This window comes from Lactuca saligna, chromosome 2 (genome assembly GCF_052625555.1).
Source record: "Lactuca saligna cultivar CGN05327 chromosome 2, ASM5262555v1, whole genome shotgun sequence".
Lineage (NCBI taxonomy): Eukaryota > Viridiplantae > Streptophyta > Magnoliopsida > Asterales > Asteraceae > Lactuca > Lactuca saligna.
The window spans coordinates 119,354,325-119,374,838 of NC_136418.1; the positions used below are offsets into that span (position 1 = coordinate 119,354,325).

General features: G+C 30.7%; 2 protein-coding genes across 4 annotated transcripts; one reads left to right on the forward strand and one right to left on the reverse strand.

Moving 5' to 3' along the window:
• Positions 1-1,869: 1,869 nt before the first annotated feature.
• On the reverse strand, positions 1,870-13,224 carry LOC145030028 (uncharacterized). The gene is made up of 15 exons (XM_078978466.1): positions 13,213-13,224; positions 12,994-13,123; positions 12,643-12,736; positions 12,430-12,557; positions 12,075-12,268; positions 11,938-11,993; positions 11,641-11,707; positions 11,355-11,517; positions 6,767-6,928; positions 6,393-6,650; positions 6,219-6,296; positions 5,861-6,155; positions 4,822-5,750; positions 3,490-4,704; positions 1,870-3,362 (listed from the first exon to the last, which is right to left on the reverse strand). Exons 1-15 carry the CDS (start codon positions 13,222-13,224, stop codon positions 1,870-1,872), a joined length of 5,274 nt encoding a protein of 1,757 aa, XP_078834592.1.
• Positions 13,225-15,258: 2,034 nt separating this feature from the next.
• On the forward strand, positions 15,259-20,237 carry LOC145031423 (uncharacterized). Of its 3 annotated transcripts, none has more exons than XM_078979967.1 (16): positions 15,259-15,535; positions 15,641-15,772; positions 16,343-16,480; positions 16,573-16,623; positions 16,755-16,844; positions 16,972-17,118; positions 17,232-17,342; positions 17,526-17,594; positions 17,726-18,412; positions 18,492-18,659; positions 18,754-18,886; positions 18,962-19,119; positions 19,197-19,466; positions 19,557-19,691; positions 19,762-19,943; positions 20,030-20,237. In XM_078979967.1, exons 1-16 carry the CDS (start codon positions 15,443-15,445, stop codon positions 20,094-20,096), a joined length of 2,631 nt encoding a protein of 876 aa, XP_078836093.1. In that variant the 5' UTR covers positions 15,259-15,442; the 3' UTR covers positions 20,097-20,237. The 3 variants fall into 3 exon arrangements, with proteins under 3 accessions (XP_078836093.1, XP_078836094.1, XP_078836095.1); XM_078979968.1 differs by having other exon boundaries at positions 16,364-16,480; XM_078979969.1 differs by lacking the exon at positions 17,526-17,594.
• Positions 20,238-20,514: the final 277 nt, after the last annotated feature.

Below are 20,514 nucleotides of genomic sequence, written 5' to 3' on the forward strand. Positions count from 1 at the left end.
TTCGTGTTACATAAAACTTTGTTGTGTCATGTCGTGTCAGAAAAAATCACGACACGATGGCTTGATTTGCCACCCTAATCGTTGGATAATCTTTTAAAACCTATTGTACACAATCTATATAAAGAACGAGATGCTTCATTGTTGTTTGTTCACCGTTATCTTAACAATTGAGTTTTGGAGGCGATTATATGCGGATACTCATGCAGACTGGTTGGAATGTGATGTAAGTTGTATAATTATGTGATCATTACATACTACGCTTCGAATAACAATAGTTACTTTACTGTAAAAAATTTGATTGACAACACATCATGATGTGGATCTCATTGTTGATAAAGTGTGGACGGGATGATGCTTGGTGGACGGTTATGTTGTCAACATTCAACATTGATACATATGACTGGAGTGACATAGCTGACAAATCCGTTTACCCAGCTTGGTCAGAGTGTGATACAGTGTAATTGTGTTTCGATTACATTACCTAAGTAATAGTAATTTATAATATAATGTTATTTGACGAGTAACATTCCAACATTTTGTGTAGTTTTACATCCTTATCAATATATTGCGTGCTCACTGGTTTTAGGTGCTTTGGATTTGAAGACATTCAAAATAACTATATACGATAGTCACTGGAGGAGCAACTATTGTTGAGAAGATGAGTCTTGGTTTGCAGCTATGCGAGTCCGCATCCACAAACTCCTAGTTGGTATCAATTGCTGCCTATTGGGGTACCAAACCAATTGATGTAGTCCCCATTTAGACTTTCAAAATGACCCTAGAAAAGGCCACAAACGTACCACAATAGATTGACAGTAGAAGAGATTGTGGGATGTTTTTGTGTTGATTCATGAAGATGTTAATCGCGGGGAAATCGTATTTGATAAAGGGTGAAAGCGATATATGAATCATGTCATATCGTAAACGATTGACGGAAATATTTTGGGGTATGAGGACAAAGTCCATTTGAACATTGTACTATATTTAAAACAAATCCCTTAAGTTTATGTATTTGTTACATTTTTTTTTTGTAGATTTTAAGATTACATTTGCAATTTACATTTTATAAAAACCAATATTATAGAAAACAAAAAATAACACAAAACAAATATTAAAATAAATTAACTATTCCAGAACGTTTATCTGGAATCATACTCCGATATTCCGGATGTGTCTCCAGAATGACATATTCCGAAGGTATGTAATGCTATATTTCGAATAAAGTGGTTATTTTACAAGAAAAAATTAATTTCAAAGATATCGTTCATAAAGGTTTAAATTATTAATGTATACATCTATTTATATATTTTTAAGGTTTATAACGAAACTAGGTTAAAACCCGTGGAACCCACGGGTGCTGTTTTTGAATTGAATTTAAAAATTAATTATTTAATAAAATATTATCTCAATAATTATGATAACTTATAAATTGTAATATTGAATATTTAAATAAATTTTTTTATTTGTAATTATTTAATTACTAACTAAATGGAAAGTATTTAATTAGGAATGAAGATTTTTGAAAACTATTTTTTTTATTCATCATTCTTATTGGACATATGCAGATGATACATTACCAATGTGTGTAATGAAATTAACATAAAATACAACAATACGTAATTATAAAAAAATACAGTAATATGATGGATTAAGTGTGATTTGTTAAAATTGAATAAAACGACGTTACAAAAAAGTTGGCTACAAATTTCGAAAAACTTCCTTATAAACAACATTGGAAGTTTTATTTGTGAGTTTGCCATCTTTATCTAAAATTAATAATTTTAATCCCTCTCTGCTTTGAACTCTAGATAAGGCAACATACAATTGTCCATGTGAAAAAACTGGATCTTTCAGAAACAAACCAACCTTTTACAACGATTGTCCTTGACTTTTGTTAATAGTCATTGCAAAACATACAGCCAAAGGAAACCATCTTCTTGTGAATTTGAAGGGAATCTTTTTTTCTGATGGAGTTAAAGACATTCTTGGAATAAAAGTCTGATTTCCAATATTACTTCCAGTTATTATACGTGCCTCAATAACACGTTTGCCCAATGATAACACCTGTAGTCTTGTGCCATTACATAAGCCGTTTTTCTGATCAATATTTCTCAGTAACATTACTGGAACACCAATTTTTAAAACTAACTTATGATTTGGTAAACCGGATACTTTGAGTCCATTTAATACATCAGGAGAGTATAGATTTGCATCAAATTGATCATGGAGAAATTCGGATTCACATATGCAGTCTGAACTTAAATATTCAACTTCATCTCCTGGAAACTTCTTAAGCAAACGGTCGTTTATTTCCTGGACAACTTCATTTTTTGGAGCAAGTATCGCTCTTTCTTGGAAATAATTTATATCGCTATAGTTCTCTAAAATTGAAGGATATACAAACTCAATTAAGGAACCTATAGGATCATGTGAATCATTAATGAGAATATCATCCGGAATATCGATATATGTTTCACCGTCGTTCGGACCACCAAGTTTTCCTTCTCCTATATCCAACAACCAATTTGCAAAATCTCTTATTTTTCCTATATCTGATTGATCCCTTCCAACAGTTAGCCTCATGTTTTTTGTTAATCTATGGACTTTGCAATGTTCCCATAAATATGAAGAACTCAAAGAAGCATTTACAATGTTCTGTCTACTGCCACCCGGCACAACAGGTAGAATTTGTCTAAAATCTCCTCCAAAGACAATAACTTTCCCTCCAAATGGAATATTTGAGATGGTTGAATTTACGCACCTTAATAAATCCTTCAAAGTTTGATCTAAAGCTTCAAATGCATGCTTATGGACCATAGGTGCTTCATCCCAAATTATTAAAGAGGTTTTCCTTATTAAGCTTGCCAACTCACCGTCTGGATTTATGTTACAAAAAGAATCCTCTGTAAGCTCAAATGGAATTATAAATCGAGAGTGTGTTGTTCTACCACTGGGCAATAATAAGGAAGCAATACCACTTGAAGCAACATTTAATACAATATTTCCTTCAGATCTAATTGCTGCAGATATTGTTTTCCATAAAAAAGTTTTACCCGTTCCACCATAACTGTAAACAAAGAAGACACCTCCTTTATTTTGTTGAATAGCACTCTTGATGTTTAGGAAAATGTTACGTTGCTCATTTGTTAATGCAAGAAACATATGATCATAGTCATTCTTTATCACGGGAATGTCGTAATCTAGCTCCTCGGTGATAAGTCGATTGTTTGAAGAAGAAACGGATTCAACATCTGGGTATGGCATGTTTTTGAAGTTTTTGAGAGTAGAGTTGTTTCGAAGTAAAATTTGTTGTATTTCGAACAAAGTTAAGTTCTTAAGTTCATCTACTCCGAGAGACAATTCTGCACGAAAATATTAAATAATTAATAAAATATGTGGTCGATATTTAATAATTTCATTACTAATTATTTAATGGGTGTTGAAAAATAAAAAGAAATTAATTTTAAAAAATAAGAAAAAATGTAATACCTGCTGACTTAAATCTTTGTCGTTGGCTATATAGAATTCCATCTGCCAAATATTCCCATGTATTTTCCCAAACGATCTCTGGTTTAGACATACTATTACACATCAACAATGTAGCAAATAAAAAGCGTAGATAAAAACCAGATCCAGAATTACTTGCTTCTTTAATTGCATCAATGTACTTGTCATCATCTAATAGCCCGAGTGCATAACAGGCATCTCTAAAAGAAGAATGTGTTTGACCATTTACCGTGCGAATTTCATCAAATGATGTTGGTCCTTTTACTTTATTTAAAAGAATCGTTAAGAAATATGCTTCACCTAGTTTAGGTGAAACAGAATGAATTCTACCGATGGCTTTTCCTACTTTCCTTCGCTTCCAAAACCGACCATTTAATATCCAAACAAACTTTGTAGGGAATTCAACATATGTGAGTTTTCGTGCTTCACTGTCGATTGCATTACACTCCATCCAAGCTGTGAACTTTGAAGCCGCAACAGAAGGTTTGTCAAGAACATCATCAATATCATCATCTTCGCCATATACAATCTGATGTTGATTAGGAAGATGAAAAGGTAGTCTAACAACAGAAGGATATCTGCAATGAACATCATATCTAAAAATTCGCCATGATGCTTCACATGCTGATAAATATCTACAATCGTAATATTCAGCTATTTCATCGACCGCATCATTATTTTCACATTCATTGTTGGTTGGTACAACAGCAACTGTAGCTCTATCAGGACCCTTATTTATGTATTTAAACAAATACTTTATAGAAGATCCCTGATTGCACCATTCAATATTAATATGTGCCTGATATCTTTTCAATAGATATTTGTTGTATGGAACAACATTTCTGTTATCCAACCTTACACCTGATTTTTCTACAAAATGACCATCGTTTCTTCGCCTATATAACGGAAAACCATTCTGATCAACAAACGAATGATTACTGAATTGTTTTGGAAAGTTTTTAGAGCACTTTTTATCCACCATGCATGGACAATTCATATTTTCAGCTCCACAAGGACCATGAATCATAAGCTCATTTATAAGTGAATACAATTCAGGATCTTCAATTCTGTCTGGTATCTTTGCTGAAATTATTGGATCGATAAGTTCAACAGTTGGTAGCTTGTTGTCAGAATGCATGAATAGACATATATGACTATGCGGCAAACCTCTTTTTTGAAATTCAATGGTATAAACATCTGTAAAAGAATTTGACAAAAAATAAAAGAGAATGTGATTAGATATCAAAACATATTTAAAATATAATAATAAGATCAATGTTTTATAAAAAAAATTAAAAATATAGTTTTAATTACATGCTTGAACTTTGCCGAAAATTTGATTCTCCCTTAAGTCTTTAATGAATGCATCAAGCTTGATCTTAAACAACCTACATAGTATATCAGGTCTGTCTTCTGGTTGAAGTGAAGTATCCTTAAGAAACCTTTTAATCTCAGGCCATTTGGGATTACACGTAAAGGTTATGAAGAAATCAGGATATCCAAACCACTTACATAGTGACATGGCATCCAAATAGTTTTGCAGCATATAGCGTGCACCTCCGGTAAAGGATGAAGGTAATATGACACGTTGGCCGACATTCGAGATATCAGTCGTTCCTTGAGCTTTTTGGTTACGTAAATTTTCATAAGAATCACATCTAAGAACATGTTGTTGCCTACGTATGTAGTACATTCTCTCCGTTTCCATCATAGTATAGGCATCTACCAGAAATTGTTGAAACAACCTTCTTGAATTAAGTATTAGAGAGAACGAATGATCTCTGTCTTGAATCCTATAAGCGAAATATTCTCTCATTGTACATTTCGCACGCTTGCTGTTGGTCGTAAATGACACACCTCTATGAAGAATGTCAACACTATAACCATCATCCCCATATGGAAATAGCAATGGATATTGGAGAGGAAGGTACGAAGGATGCAATTCACTGATACGTTGTAGACAACCATTTTTTGTTTGAACGACGATGTCCCTCTTTTCGATTGAATCCGAAATGTCACCAATTATTAAAGCAGCAACCTCAGAAGCAGTCGGTAGGTTATATGTTCTTCCATCTTGCTCCCTTCTCCCGATAAGTCGTAATTTCATATCAACTTCTGGATTTTTTTGAAAAGTATCTCTTACCATTCTATAAGATCTAACCAAGACATTATTTGAATCCAACATCACATTAATACCTTTAACAATATCACTATCAGTTGATGTTGATTGATCCTTTTCACCACTAAAATAAATAAATTTATACATAATATTAGTAATATATATATATATATATATATATATATATATATTAATAATAATAATAGATTATGAATAAGAAGTTTGAGAAAATACCGAAAACATCTTTGTCTATTTGTAATTTCGTTGTCAGTGTCATAAATGTATAATTGAGAGAATTTTGGTTCCGATCCTTTTGCTGGCAAAAGACTTCCAATACTATGATAATTTTGACCACCCAATCTGAAAATGTAAGGAGCGTTTTCTCTATTGATTGAAGAATCAATTTTACCACCCATCGACGTGAAAGAAAACGTTGAATTGTAACGTCGAATGTTTTTCATGAAGTGTTTGCTTTTTGAATCCATATTTCGAAACATTCTTTCATAAGTAGGGAGTGCATTCTTTAAATCTGGAAGTTGAACTTTGTTGTAACCACAACATAATTAATAATCCGTGTTCCCATTTTCTTTACCTCTAATAGATTCATTTCTCCATAACTTTGCACGACATGTTTGACATACAACATCTTGATCACCATGATCCAAATATTCTGTAAAATAAAAGCGTTGAATAAAATATCAATAAATTTTATGATTATATACAACATACTATCTGAAATGTAAAATGGATTTTATTTTTTGATTACCATTTGAGATACCAACTATAAGATTTTCATTGTTCACTTGATGTATATTTTCTACATCTTCTGTCAAATCAATCAATGGGATAGGGGATAAATGTCTTGTCTTCGTTTTTAATTTATGACATCCTGGATTTACCTTGATTGATGATGAAGAAATTGTTACTGTAGATGCATTTTTTGATGTCATATCATTTGAAAGTACATGATACTGTCTTTTCTTTGCTAACTTGGAAGTGATATATTTATCGAAACCGATGTTATCTGAATAAAAAAAATAAAATAGTTAAATATATATATATATATATATATATATATATATATATCCCGATTATATACATAATGGATAATAGTATATTTTAAAAACCATAAATAATTACCATTTGTAATGTTAGATAACGGATTTATAACATTTGTAATGTTAGAAAATGGAGTTCTAACATTTGTAAAGGAAGGACAGTATTGTATGGTTGTGTTATGCTTTGCAGGTGTTGTAAATGAATTGACATTTTGAGTTTGACGAACAATGTTGGTTGATTGATCTGCAAATAGAAATAACTTATAAAACTTGTAAATATATGTATTCAACTATATAACAGTAAAAGATAGAATATAAAATACTAATACGGTTATAGTTAATGGTATTTTTGAAGAGATGCTATAATGATGTACTTGGAACGTTTGATGTTGTTTTTATTTTCTTCGATCTTTTATTTTCCAAATATATTTTTCTTTGTCTTCTTTTCTCTCTGGCTTGCATGTGGTACATGTTACTGTTGCTTTCTGCATAAGAAGACATAGGTTAGGAAATGAAATGTGAAATTATGTACATAATATGTTTATATAATACAATTGAAGTTAGTTAGAATTAAATAAATAATGATAATAAAGTAAATGTATTTAAAAAGTTACCTTTATTAATTTGTTTATTAAAATGTGTAACAAAATTTGCAAATATTAATTTACTCTTTTATAATATATTTTAAACAAATTAGTCAATCGAAGATTTTTAAAATACTAAATAGTATAAAATAGATATTATATATTTGTTTATATTGTGTAAAAGAGACTTTAAATAAAAATATTAAAGTTAACATGAGTCGGATTGTAGATATGGGTCCGAAAATAAGATTTGAAGCGGAATCTTGTGTTGTAGTTGCAGAAATAACTCCATCAAAAGAAGTCTGGATGTTTGTTTACAACGACTCCAATCTTCCATAGACGGTCGTCGAAGATTAGTAGTCAATGACTGCCCTCGATTCCCCCTAAATCGATCGCAATCAACAATGCATGAAAGGGAACCTAGAAAATCATGGAGATCTACGATACCGTGTAATCGTCCGATTTGGTCTCCGTCAGGATTGAAAAATACGATCCGAAGGTAGACTCTCCTTCTTCCTGTGCCACAATCAATTATTTCCCTGATGAGCATCATGACTCATCATACTCATTTCCAACCTAGGGTTTATTCGATTTACATCTGCTGTTTCCCCAATTTCAACCAATCGTGGGTTCGGATGATATCAGGGGTTAAAACCCTAGATCTCCATGGAAACAATGAAGGTAAAATTGTGTGATACACGAAAATCGTGATGATTATAAATTGCTTATTGATCTTAAACATCTATTCCCGCTTATTTTTTTACAGTTAGAAAAACATCTATTCCAGCATATTGATTATTGTTGTAAATTCCAACCATAAATTCATAGAGAAAACAAAGTGATCTAAACTCATTATACTAACCTGACATATGGATATGGAAATCTTGCAGGTAGAACTGGAATGAGGATTAGGACTTTAATGAAGCAGTTTGATGTAAGTTTAATGAAAAAAGAATCGCAGAAGCAATTGAACATTAAGAAGACGAATGAGGAGTTTCAAAATTTTGGATTTCACGTTTTGAGGTAAAGTTATATATATATATATATATATATATATATATATATATATATATATATATATATATATATATATATATATATATATATATAGGAAAAAGATTACGATTTTATGATTTTATTGTTGTTGGATCTTTATTAGATAAAATTTTGTTCCTGATTTTTTGGAATATAAATGATTACAACTAAAAATTAGTTTAATATTCGAATTTCATCTAAAAAGGGAGTATAGAATATTAGGAAATAGTAAATTGAATATACGTTATTTATAAAAGATAAGTAAATATGCTGCAACCATTACAAAAATGTATGAATTAATTGAAGAGAATCAAAGATATAAATTTTGTTTACAATTGGTTATTGATTATTTATTAAAAATAACATATTTATCGTGAGAAAAATAATAGTTATTCATAAGTCATTACACATGCTGCAGAAGGAGATTTTTAAAAAATAGGTCATTCAGAACCTTGTTTCTTGATCGATCAAATAGATAGAAGTGGATTGTCCTTTCTACCTGAAAACTGGCAAGTTAAGAAATTTGATTTGTTAATTTTAAGTTACTGAATAATGTGTGGAAATTTTATTTATTTTTGATATAGTTGCAACATAAACATTATTGTACTTTGAACTTTATCTTAGTAAGACATTGTACTTTTAAAATTTTACCCAATTTAAACATTTAATTTACCCTTTTGTCTAATTTTAACTAAATATGCTATCGACATGTAATTCCAGATTTGGGCTATTTTTATCAGTTGGATCTTTTTCTTACAATTCAACATACACAAAGATTTTGTATGTTGTCTCAGTTAAAACATCAGAATACATTTTTAACCTGCGGTTTTCTAATATGTCTGTTTTGTTTTGATATGACAACTCATTGCATAACTACTTCAAAAAAACGACTGATTATGTTTCCACTAGATTCTCATACAAATAAAATAAAATAAACTAAATTTACTATTATACCTTCACAAAATAGACTACTAATTTGACAATTTAAATATTTTTTTGGGAAAATTATGAGACTTCTAACCTAAAAAACTAAACTCCTTTTTCAGGATCATATCTATTTATGATATCCAACATAACAGAAATTTGTCCCAATTATGATGCAAACATGTCATGAAATGGAATTTCGAATTCCAACTCTGTTGGAATTCGCGGTTCCATTTCTTACCTACAGTTTTAACATGTATGTTATTGTTCTGATATTGCACCTCATTGCAAAACTGCTTAAAAAAAAACGTAATATGTTCCATTGTACCTTGTAAGTTTAAAAAACATATATTATAATAATGGAAAGATAATGTTGTTTGTCCAAAAAATAATTCATGACTTTGAAAAATATCATGATTCACAAAAACATATAAAAAAAGTTACACATACATAGACAAACACATATATTTATAAAATTAAACTAAAAGATGATAAATTACGGATATACCCTTAATGGTATATAATGAGAAAAAAACTAAAAATCAAAAACTAAAAAGAAATAACATGTATATTTAACAAACAAAATTAGGATATAAACAGGAAAATCGTAAAAACAGATACACATACATAGACAACCACATATATTTAGAAAATTAAACTAAAAGATGATAAATTACGGATATACCCTTAAGGGTATATAATGAGAAAAAAACTAAAAATCAAAAACTAAACAGAAATAACCTGTATATTTAACAAACAAAATTAGGATATAAACAGGAAAATCGTAAACCACTAATTGATTTATATATTTAATTATCACCTGTAAACATACTTTTCAAAAATAGATATAAACAGAAAAATTATGATCCGCAAAAACAGATATAAATAGATACGTACATATAGACAATAACACATATATTTAGAAAAATAAACTAAAAGATGATCAATTCCAGATTATAGTATTGCAATTTGAGAATAGATTACTAAAAATGGGATATAGTGTATTAGGAACTTTAAAATGAAATTTGTATTTTTTTTGTTTATTATTTAAACAAGTTTGATAAATCACATGAATAAATCAAATTCCTGTGCTTATCTGTTTTTTTTTTTGTTCTTTCTAGTTTACCTCCAAAAATAAATCTTTTTACAATTTTGGTCGTTATGTTAATGGTTTCCCAACACTTTTGGTCGCTGAACCATCAACTATAACAACCCAACTGTAAAATTTATGAAAATGACCGTTTTGCCCTTGTATAATTTATCGCATCTGTTTTTCATGGTCAAGGAGTATAATTAAACCCCAACACAATCCATCTCTTTCCTTGAGAAAACCTAATAACCGATTTCAACGAAATCCTATAAATCAAAGTCAAACCAACCCAAATTCAAAGTTAAAGATATAACACCAAAGTTATAAACCAAAACAAATTGTAATAACAAAATCAAAGCAATGAAGAACAGAAGCACATGGACACATAATTCTAAACCAAATTCAACTAACTTCTCCATTTTAAAACAAAAAAATATCCAAAAATATTCAAAACCAATAATATTTAACATCCTAAATATCCCAAAATAAAAATCATACCAAGCAATCAAAATATCTTTAAAACAAAAACAAATGATCAAAATATATTAAATGCGTGTTATAACCAATACCATCTCACTTCTCCATTTTTGGAATTAAGAGTGGAGCTTCCTCTCCAGTTGACTTTCTTTTAGACTTAGTGCAATTTAAATCATCTCCAGAATCAACATCATAAATTTCTTGGAGGTTGCACTTTAAAGAACTTGATATTTTGCTTGGACTTGTTGCGGTTGACTAATCAATTGTTGAGGGTGTAAGACTTTCATCTGTTTGTGAGATCACATCCTAATTTAAATAAAATAATAATAAGTGTTTAATTCCAAAAAAACCCTAATATAAATAAAAGTTAATAAAATGAATTGAAAAACCTTTTGAACAGACTGTACAACATCATCGGATTCCAAAGCAACTTGATTTAAGGAGACAGATTAAATACTCTAAAAAATAAAATTGAAATATGTTAATCGTTATGTATTTTAACAGTAAAGAATTATAAATGTTCAACAATAAAAACTTACATACCATAAGTTCTATTTTACTTTCCAATTCAGAAACAATGGACATATCTTCTGTAACTCTGAGAACTGTGTAGATATTATTATAGTTGTTGACATTGTATTCTGTAATATCTACAAGAAAACCAAACTTGCGGTTTTTCAACACGTTAAGTTGCATTGGAAATAGTCCATCACTGTCTCCAGCCTGTAAGATATATTTAAATAAATTAAAAAAAAGTAAATGTTTTCTGATTTTAAGATATGAATAATATACCGCATCATGTATTTTTTTCAACTCGTATGCACTTATATTTTACAGCCTCTTTGCTTCCCTATCAAAAAGAGTCAATCCAATGGTTCCAGTACAATCTTGTATGTTGATTGGAATTATATACCTAAAATAAAAAAAATTATGTCATTGTTAGTGTTGTTTTACAGATTGATAAAATTAATAGAAATAAATATGTGTTTACTTTATAACTGTTTGAATTTCGGATTTTTTGCATTGTGCATTTGTACACCCGACAACCATAGTTTCTGAAATTTTTTCAGGGTCGGTATACGAATGATTGGCTTTGGGAACAGGGATTATTTTTTTCCACATTTTTTGCATGTTTCATAATACCATGGTAGATTATGTCTTATATTAACAATTGAAGCAACTAATAAAAACTTCATTTCCTGTATCAAATTAAATGTAAAAGTTATTAAAATAAATTATGAAAAAATAATTTGTAAAACATATCAAATAATGCAATATACCTTAATTGGTTCCGTGATCTCACAGATTGTTTTTAATGGAAAATTGCCCTTAAAGTCATCTGTATATGAAGAAGAGTAGCTTTGAAGTGTAGTTATGCTTTTTTCACTTATACTGATTAACTTATTTTTAAACTCATTTATTTCATAAATGTCGGAATTTATGAACAATTTCGTTACTTCAAAATGACTTTTAGCTTCACCAATACATGTAATAAATGTATACCCAATTAATAAAAATTATAAATAAACAATAATTATAAACATATATATATATATATATATATATATATATATATATATATATATATATATATATATATATATATATATATATATATAAAGAGTGAATACAAACCATTCCAAATGTTTAGCTTCAAAAACTGCATCACGATAACAACACAATTAACCGTCGGGTTATTTTGTAGGTATTCTGACATTTGATATGTTTGACTTCCAAAAATAGTAACCTTCAGATGTACGGAACTAAATAAACCAAAAAATCGTATATTAATATTAATTTGTGATTAATTAAAGATAATAAATAAATAATAATTTAATATAATCTCACTCTAGGTTGCTAAGAGTGAGTTTTATATAATGCTTCGATGCTACTGGATTTGAAGTTTCAAGAGGCCTAAATGACACGATCTGTCCAATAACATCTACACAAAAGATAACACAAGATAAACTATAGCATTAAAATCGTAATATTTAAATAATAAAATGTATAACCAAAAACACAACTGATAAAAAATGATTTGATTAAAATTTAATAACTAACCAAGAAAATTTTCTCTTAGGCATGTTTGTTTGATGATAGAATTAAAGTCAACAAACATAAATCCATTGACCGGACCCGAGAAATGATCACATTTTTTTAGGATGCTTTTCCAATCCAAAGTTAAGGTCTGTTTATGACCTGTATAACTAAAACCATTCGTAACAACAGCTATATTTGGTTTTATAACTATATAACTTTCATCTTCCTTTAAGAGATGACGAAATCTGGAGAAATTCTGATTAAAGACACGAGCATGGTATTGTGTACCCTGTTTAAAAAAAAAATTAAAAATTATTATTTTGTTGAAACATGTGTAATATTGAATGATGAATAAAAAATATATGAAATACAACAAACCTCCTCGTCCATCAGGATCATTTCAATTGAACAAACTTTATTATTTCTGATAAAGTTCCAAATTTTAAGGACCCGAACTTTGATATATAATTTTTCATCTATCTGATCAATGTTATTTAGGTAAACTTTATTTCCTATATTCATTTTCTGCAAGAAAATTTAAACCATATAGAATTGTAAGGAATATTACCAACCTTCAACAATGTACAGAACATCCAAACTAACAACTAAAACAAAAAATTCGTAAATAAGCACATGACAAAATCAAATAATTCATATGAAATAGTATTTTAAAAATGACAGCAAAACAATATATTTAACATGTAGATATATTTAAATATAAATTTAACATATAAACAATAATTATACCGACAATGTCCCTGCAACTCACTAATAGATAACATAAAAATTAGTAATGGTAATGTAGATATCTTTAATTTGTACTGCTAAATGGTCGTTTATTCATCTAACTTCATATGTAAATACAGAAAGTAATAAGAATTAAATCATATTATAGTTAACAATAACAGCTTTAGATCTGAATAAGAATAATAATTTTATTTAAAGAAAATGAAGCTTTCATGTTCATTAGTTTTTTCGTCATCATCTGAATAAGAATAATAATTGACATCATAAATTAGGTTTAACTTAGCAGCAAATCAAAGTAAATGAAACAGCAAAACAAAAAAAACATATTGTAATAATTAAAGCTTTGAAGAACAGTTTTTTTTAAAGAAAATCATGTTCTCATTTTTATTACTAATTTCGTATTCGTATTTCGTATTTTGTTATAATTTTCATTACCAACCTTCAACAATGACAACAAAACAATATATTTAACATGTAGAAATATTTAAATATAAAATTAACATATAAACAATAATTATACCGACAATGCCCCTGCAACTCACTAATAAATAACATAAAAATTAGTAATGGTAATGTAGATATCTTAAATTTGTACTGCTAAATGATCGTTTATTCAATTAATCTGTTTATAATAAAATGGAATCCAAACAAAAACCAATAATTCATATCAAATTATTTTATATCAAGTTCTCAGTTATATTACTAATTCCGTATTTTATTATCATTTTCATTAACATTTACGTCTTTTAAACTGAAAAGGTAGAAGAAGAACATGACTAAGAAGAATTAGCAAAAGGAAGAAGAAGAACATCACTAATAAAATGAAAAATGATAGAAACTGGTAAATCAGACAATTAAGAGGTTAGAAATATTAGTAATGCTGATATTTTAATACACTAACCTGATATTATAATTTTTGAAGCGTTGCAGAATCAAGAAGAATACGTTTGCAAATATTACTATGGAGCAGAATTCTTCTGGAGCAGAATGATAAAAAGAAAATAACCGTATGAATGCTATTTACGTTTGAATAAATAAGAATAAGAATTAAGAAGATTACGTTTGAAAAAGAATAATATTGCAGATTTTTAGGGATTTAATTTGCAATCAAAATAAACAAACTTTCAAAATTAATGCGTGTTTTTCGAATATGAAGATTGATTAACATATTTTTTCAATGTATTTCCATATCTTTTATTCATTTAAAATTTTTGGTTTAATATTTTGAAAAGATTTCTTTGCAGATTTTTCCGGAATTGTTTCATTTAGATTCTATGGCATTTATGTAAATATAGATTAATAAAATGAGCGGGAAAACTCTATTTTGGGGGCCTTGGAGAATACCACGTGGCCGAGTTCTACTTATTTATTAGAATTAGGATTTAAGAAAAAAAATCCATAATATAAGATTACACTAGATAAAAATTAGATTATCCATCAATATATATTTAATTAATAACACCGATCTAGTTTAATATTTAATTGATTTTGATATAATTAACTACAATCAACTAGATTGAATTGCTAAATACTAATCATAATCATAATTTCTAATAGATAATTCAACTAGATCAGTTCCATTCAAAGCCTCAAAGGCATTGAAGGTGAAACCGACCCGGCCCAACATCATGCGTGGAAATAGGCCTATTATAATTTTACTTTTCAATAAGTGGATTTCCCCTTTTCATCGTCTTCACTCAGAGACAACGAAACTCCACATAAAACCATACCCGATCGGAACCCTAGAATTGCAAAAATTAATCAGACTCGTCATCGTATTCGTTCGCCGGCGAAGGTTTTGGATGCTTAGGTTTCACAATTCAATTACCACTCCAGATTTAATAGATTTAGTAATTTATCAATGGGAGCCAGTAGAAAGCTTCAAGGTGAGATCGATCGAGTCCTAAAAAAAGTTCAAGAAGGTGTTGATGTTTTCGACAGCATATGGAACAAGGCATGCGTAAATGTTTTTAATTTTCTTTGAATTATTGACGTTATTGGTTTTTGTGTAATCTTAATGCTGAAGTTTCATGTTCGCATGTTGAATTTCGTATTTTAGGTATACGATACTGACAATGCTAATCAGAAGGAGAAGTTTGAGGCCGACTTGAAGAAGGAGATTAAGAAACTTCAGAGGTACAGAGACCAGATTAAGACATGGATACAGTCCAGCGAGATCAAGGATAAGAAGGTCATTTATGTTTCCATTTGTATTCCTTCTTCTTACTCTTCCCTCGCAAGCATGTCTCAGTCGCTGGTTACCCAGTCTAGTTGCCTTACGAAACAAATTCTGCTCACCAACAGTGAAGAATCATCTAAAGTTGCTTAATGCCTACTTTGCACTATTCAAAAGAAGATTTTGTATGACAAATGATAATTTGATGTACATTTGCGTATGCATTTGATTAGCATCACATACCATCTAATATTGTCTGGTGACTAGTTCTATGCTGCTTAACATGAAAGGAATATGAATATAAAAGGCCATGAGGAGTTGACATAGTGTTTCTCACTAAGAGCATGGTCTGAAGAAAAACAAGTTGCTTACTTGCTTGTTGTGTTCTCTGGTTCACATACATGAAACATATGCTATCTTCCATTGGTGATTGTCTATTGGCACTTATACTTTCTGTTATTGCTGCCACACTATCTCAAATTTAATCTGGTTTTAGCTTCTATGCTAAGAATTAGATGCCTCTATCTTGTTTCATCTACTTCCTTATTGACATCTGTTTCTTCTTTCTGATACGTGTTGACGTAGGTTAGTGCCTCTTATGAGCAGGCTCTGATGGATGCCCGCAAGCTTATTGAGCGAGAAATGGAACGGTTTAAGATTTGTGAAAAGGAGACAAAGACAAAAGCTTTCTCCAAAGAAGGCCTTGGACAACAGCCTAAAACGGTATCTATTGCTTTGCTTTTTTTGCATAGGGTACATGGAAATAACCTTCAGTCATTGTATAGTGAAGTATCCTTTTTGATGATATTTTGTAGGATCCAAAGGAGAAAGCCAAGTCAGAGACTAGAGATTGGTTGAACAATACGGTATAACACTACACTATACTACTGCCTTTATAGCATTATACTAGTACTTTAAAGGCCTCCCTTTGTTTTATTATTTACATATATGGATCCTCATTTAGACATTATGTATGACAATGCTTATTATTGGTTAGGTGTCTGAGCTGGAATCTCAAATCGATAGCTTTGAAGCTGAGATGGAGGGGCTATCTGTTAAGAAAGGAAAAGCAAGACCTCCAAGACTGGTAATATCAATATAGTGAATAAAGATTCAGTTTCTTTAAATTTTCACCTTGTAATAGGCTCCATTTATTCAATATCTACCTTACAGTTGATAATCTGATGGATGTCTTTCGCTCTTTTGTTTGATAGACACATTTAGAGTCATCAATTGTTCGACACAAGGCTCATATAATGAAGCTAGAGTTGATATTACGGTTGTTGGATAACGATGAATTGAGCCCTGAACAAGTCAATGATGTTAAGGACTTCATTGATGACTATGTGGAACGAAATCAGGTCATCATATACTTTTTTCCCTTTCACATTTTCTCAATAGTTTCTTTGAAGTTCTCTCCATCTTGTGGTTTTCACTTTTCACAAAGCATCTAAAACAACCATTTCATCTGCAGGAGGATTTTGATGAGTTTGAGGATGTTGATATGTTATACAACACCTTATCACTAGACAAAGTAGAAGCACTTGAAGATCTTGTTATCATTGGTCCACCTGGCCTCGTTAAGGTAAAAACATATCTGTTGTTTAAAAATCAAAACCCTACTTGCTGAATTTATATTCCATTCATCATCTAGAAACTAGTTCCAATTAGAAACCATGTCAACTTAGTCAAGTTAGTTGACTTAATTGCCCTATGTAGAAGGAATTCATATGAAGAAAAAATTTCATGAAAATAATTGTTTTGGCAGGGTGTTGGTGCTACTGTTGCTGTTTTAAGTACGAAAAATGCTTTGTCTTCACCTCCAGTTCAGTCACCGGTATGTCAAATGACAAATCTACCCCCATAGGACACCTCCCCATGTTGCCATAGCCCATATGCATAGAAAGACATAATATTGTGTATTCTTTTTTGTGTTTTTTTGATTTATGGAAAAAATATATTCAACAGGGAGCTTCAGTACAGGAACAAACTGAGGAGACATTATCCCAGGAGAATATATCAGAGCATGGGCCACGGACCCCACCACCAAAAGCCATTGCCATCTCATCATCTCCTCCAACACCATCCGGGACCCACGCAACCACCCCTATTACTGTCCCCACTCCATCTCATAATCTCACGACCTCTTCAGTCCCTCCAAGTCCAAGTCCGGTGAGGGGCGTTTTAGACAATTCAGTTTCAGTCTCCAGCATCCCTTCCTCACCTATAAACAAGGAAGAAGAAGTTGGTGGATTCCCTGTTCGTAAATCATCTCCCGCTCTTAGTGAATCCGGATTAAGGAATCTCGGGAGGGGCAGTTTGACCAGCTTGACCAGTCAATCCTCAGTTACTCTCCCTATCAACCCTACGAACAGTAACATTATTTCTACCAATAATGCCCTTGGTGTTGCTCAAGCTTCGGAAATGGCTAAGAGACCTATGTTAGGGACAGATGAGAGAATGGTTCAGCAGCATCCTCCTGTTTCATCTTTGAGTAGCAGAATCATGTTGCCACAAAGTGGTGTGAAAACTAGTGATGGTGATAATGGAAATGGTGGTGATGCTGGTGGCATGGGCACAAGAGTCTTTTCACCTTCTGGTGTTCCTGGCATTCAGTGGAGACCTGGAACTTCCTTCCAATCTCAGCATGAAGGGGTATGCTATATATATATATACATTGTATCTACATTAAACTAAAATACTTTTTATTTTTATTTTTTTATAATTTTAACAGGGACAATTCCGTGGAAGAACTGAAATAGCACCAGATCAAAGGGAGAAATTTCTGCAGAGATTCCAACAAGTACAACAACAAGGAAGCAGCACCCTTCTTGGAATGCCTCCTATTTCTGGAGGAACTCATAAGCAATTTTCAACACAGCAAAACCCTCTTCTACAACAGGTTTCTCTTTCTTATTTCATATTTTATAATTCATAATTCTCCAGATTTTTTTATTTTAAATAAATGATGTTATGTTCATATGCACATTGCACAGTTTAATTCTCAAAGCTCAAGTGGATTGGGTGGGGCACCGCCAGCAAGTCCCAACACTGCCACGTCAGCACAACAACAAAATCTAATCCATTTACAGTCAAGTCAACAAATGTCAACCGGTTCTAAAGATAGCGGTAAACTCTTTGACTTTATTTTTATTTTTTTTAACATTATTGTCAAAGATAAATGAAATTTAAAATTTGAAGCAGAAATTAACAATTCAAAAGCTGAGGAAACGGAACAACAGCAACAACAACAAAGCGTTACATCTGATGACTCAGCACCCGATCCCGCACAATCTCCTGTCCTCAACAAGAACACTTCCAATGAAGAAGATCCAAAGGTCTCGTATGCATTAGACATGCAGGTATAATTTATTTTTAATTAATTTTTCTTCTAGGGTTTAAATATTTTATAATATGATTATTTATTTTTTTTTAAAAGGGATCTGGGACTATAACAGAAGCAGCACAAAGCACACGCGATGTTGACCTGTCACCTGGTCAACCATTACAATCGAACCAATCGGTTAGCCTGGGTGTGATTGGTAGAAGAAGCCTGTCTGACCTGGGTGCAATTGGAGACAACCTTAGTGGGTTAGCCGTGTCCTTAGGTGGGACCCACGACCAACAATACAACCTCCAAATGCTCGAGTCCGCCTTCTACAAACTCCCCCAACCCCGAGACTCTGAACGCGCCAAAAGCTACACTGCAGTACATATTACAACATCATACTCTTCATTTTTTTTTTATTTTTTTTTTAAATAATAAACTATTTAACTATTTTCAATTTTTATTCTACAGAGGCACCCTGCAGTGACCCCACAAAGCTATCCGCAAGTGCAAGCTCCAATTGTGAACAACCCGGCCTTTTGGGAACGTCTTGGATCCGACAACATTGGGACCGATACTTTATTTTTCGCATTTTATTATCAACAGGTATTTTTTTTTTTTTATTAATTGGATTTTTTAATTTTAAATATTCTGAAATGTGTGTGATTTAATGCAGAATGCTTATCAACAATATCTGGCTGCAAAAGAATTAAAGAAACAATCATGGAGGTACCATAAAAAATACAACACGTGGTTTCAAAGACACGAAGAGCCAAAGTTTGCTACAGATGATTATGAACAAGGGACGTATGTGTACTTTGATTTCCACATTGGAAATGATGAGATGCAGAATGGATGGTATGTATTATGTATATGATATTGAATATAAAAGTGATAAAAATAGTGATTTTGGTAACGATTTTTTTGGCCAAATTTTCTAACAGGTGTCAAAGAATCAAGACAGACTTTAAATTCGAGTATAATTTTCTTGAAGATGAGCTGATCGTGTAAATAGAGAGGGAATTGGGAAATCAAGATGGCGTTTTCTTTTATTCTCTTACATTATGTTTTTATTATGTTGGAAGTTTTGTACTTTTGTGTAATATTGCTATTATCTCCATTGGTAAATTTTAGTATTATTGCATTTCTCTAGATCTACATATTCTCTGCTTTTCACCCTTCTGGATTTTTTTTTATGTAATTTCGTATGACAATAAAATCTTTTAACAAAATATTTCTACCTTTTTATGTAACTTACAGCTAATGTGAACATAACTTGGTATTCTAATAACTCCCAATGAAGTAGTTTGCAATTTTAAGTTGCATAAAAAGTTAATGATACTTGTTAAGAGGGTTTATTTATTTATTTATTTTTGTTTTTTAGGTTTATTGTTATACTATATTACTAAAGTATTATATAAAAAAATCT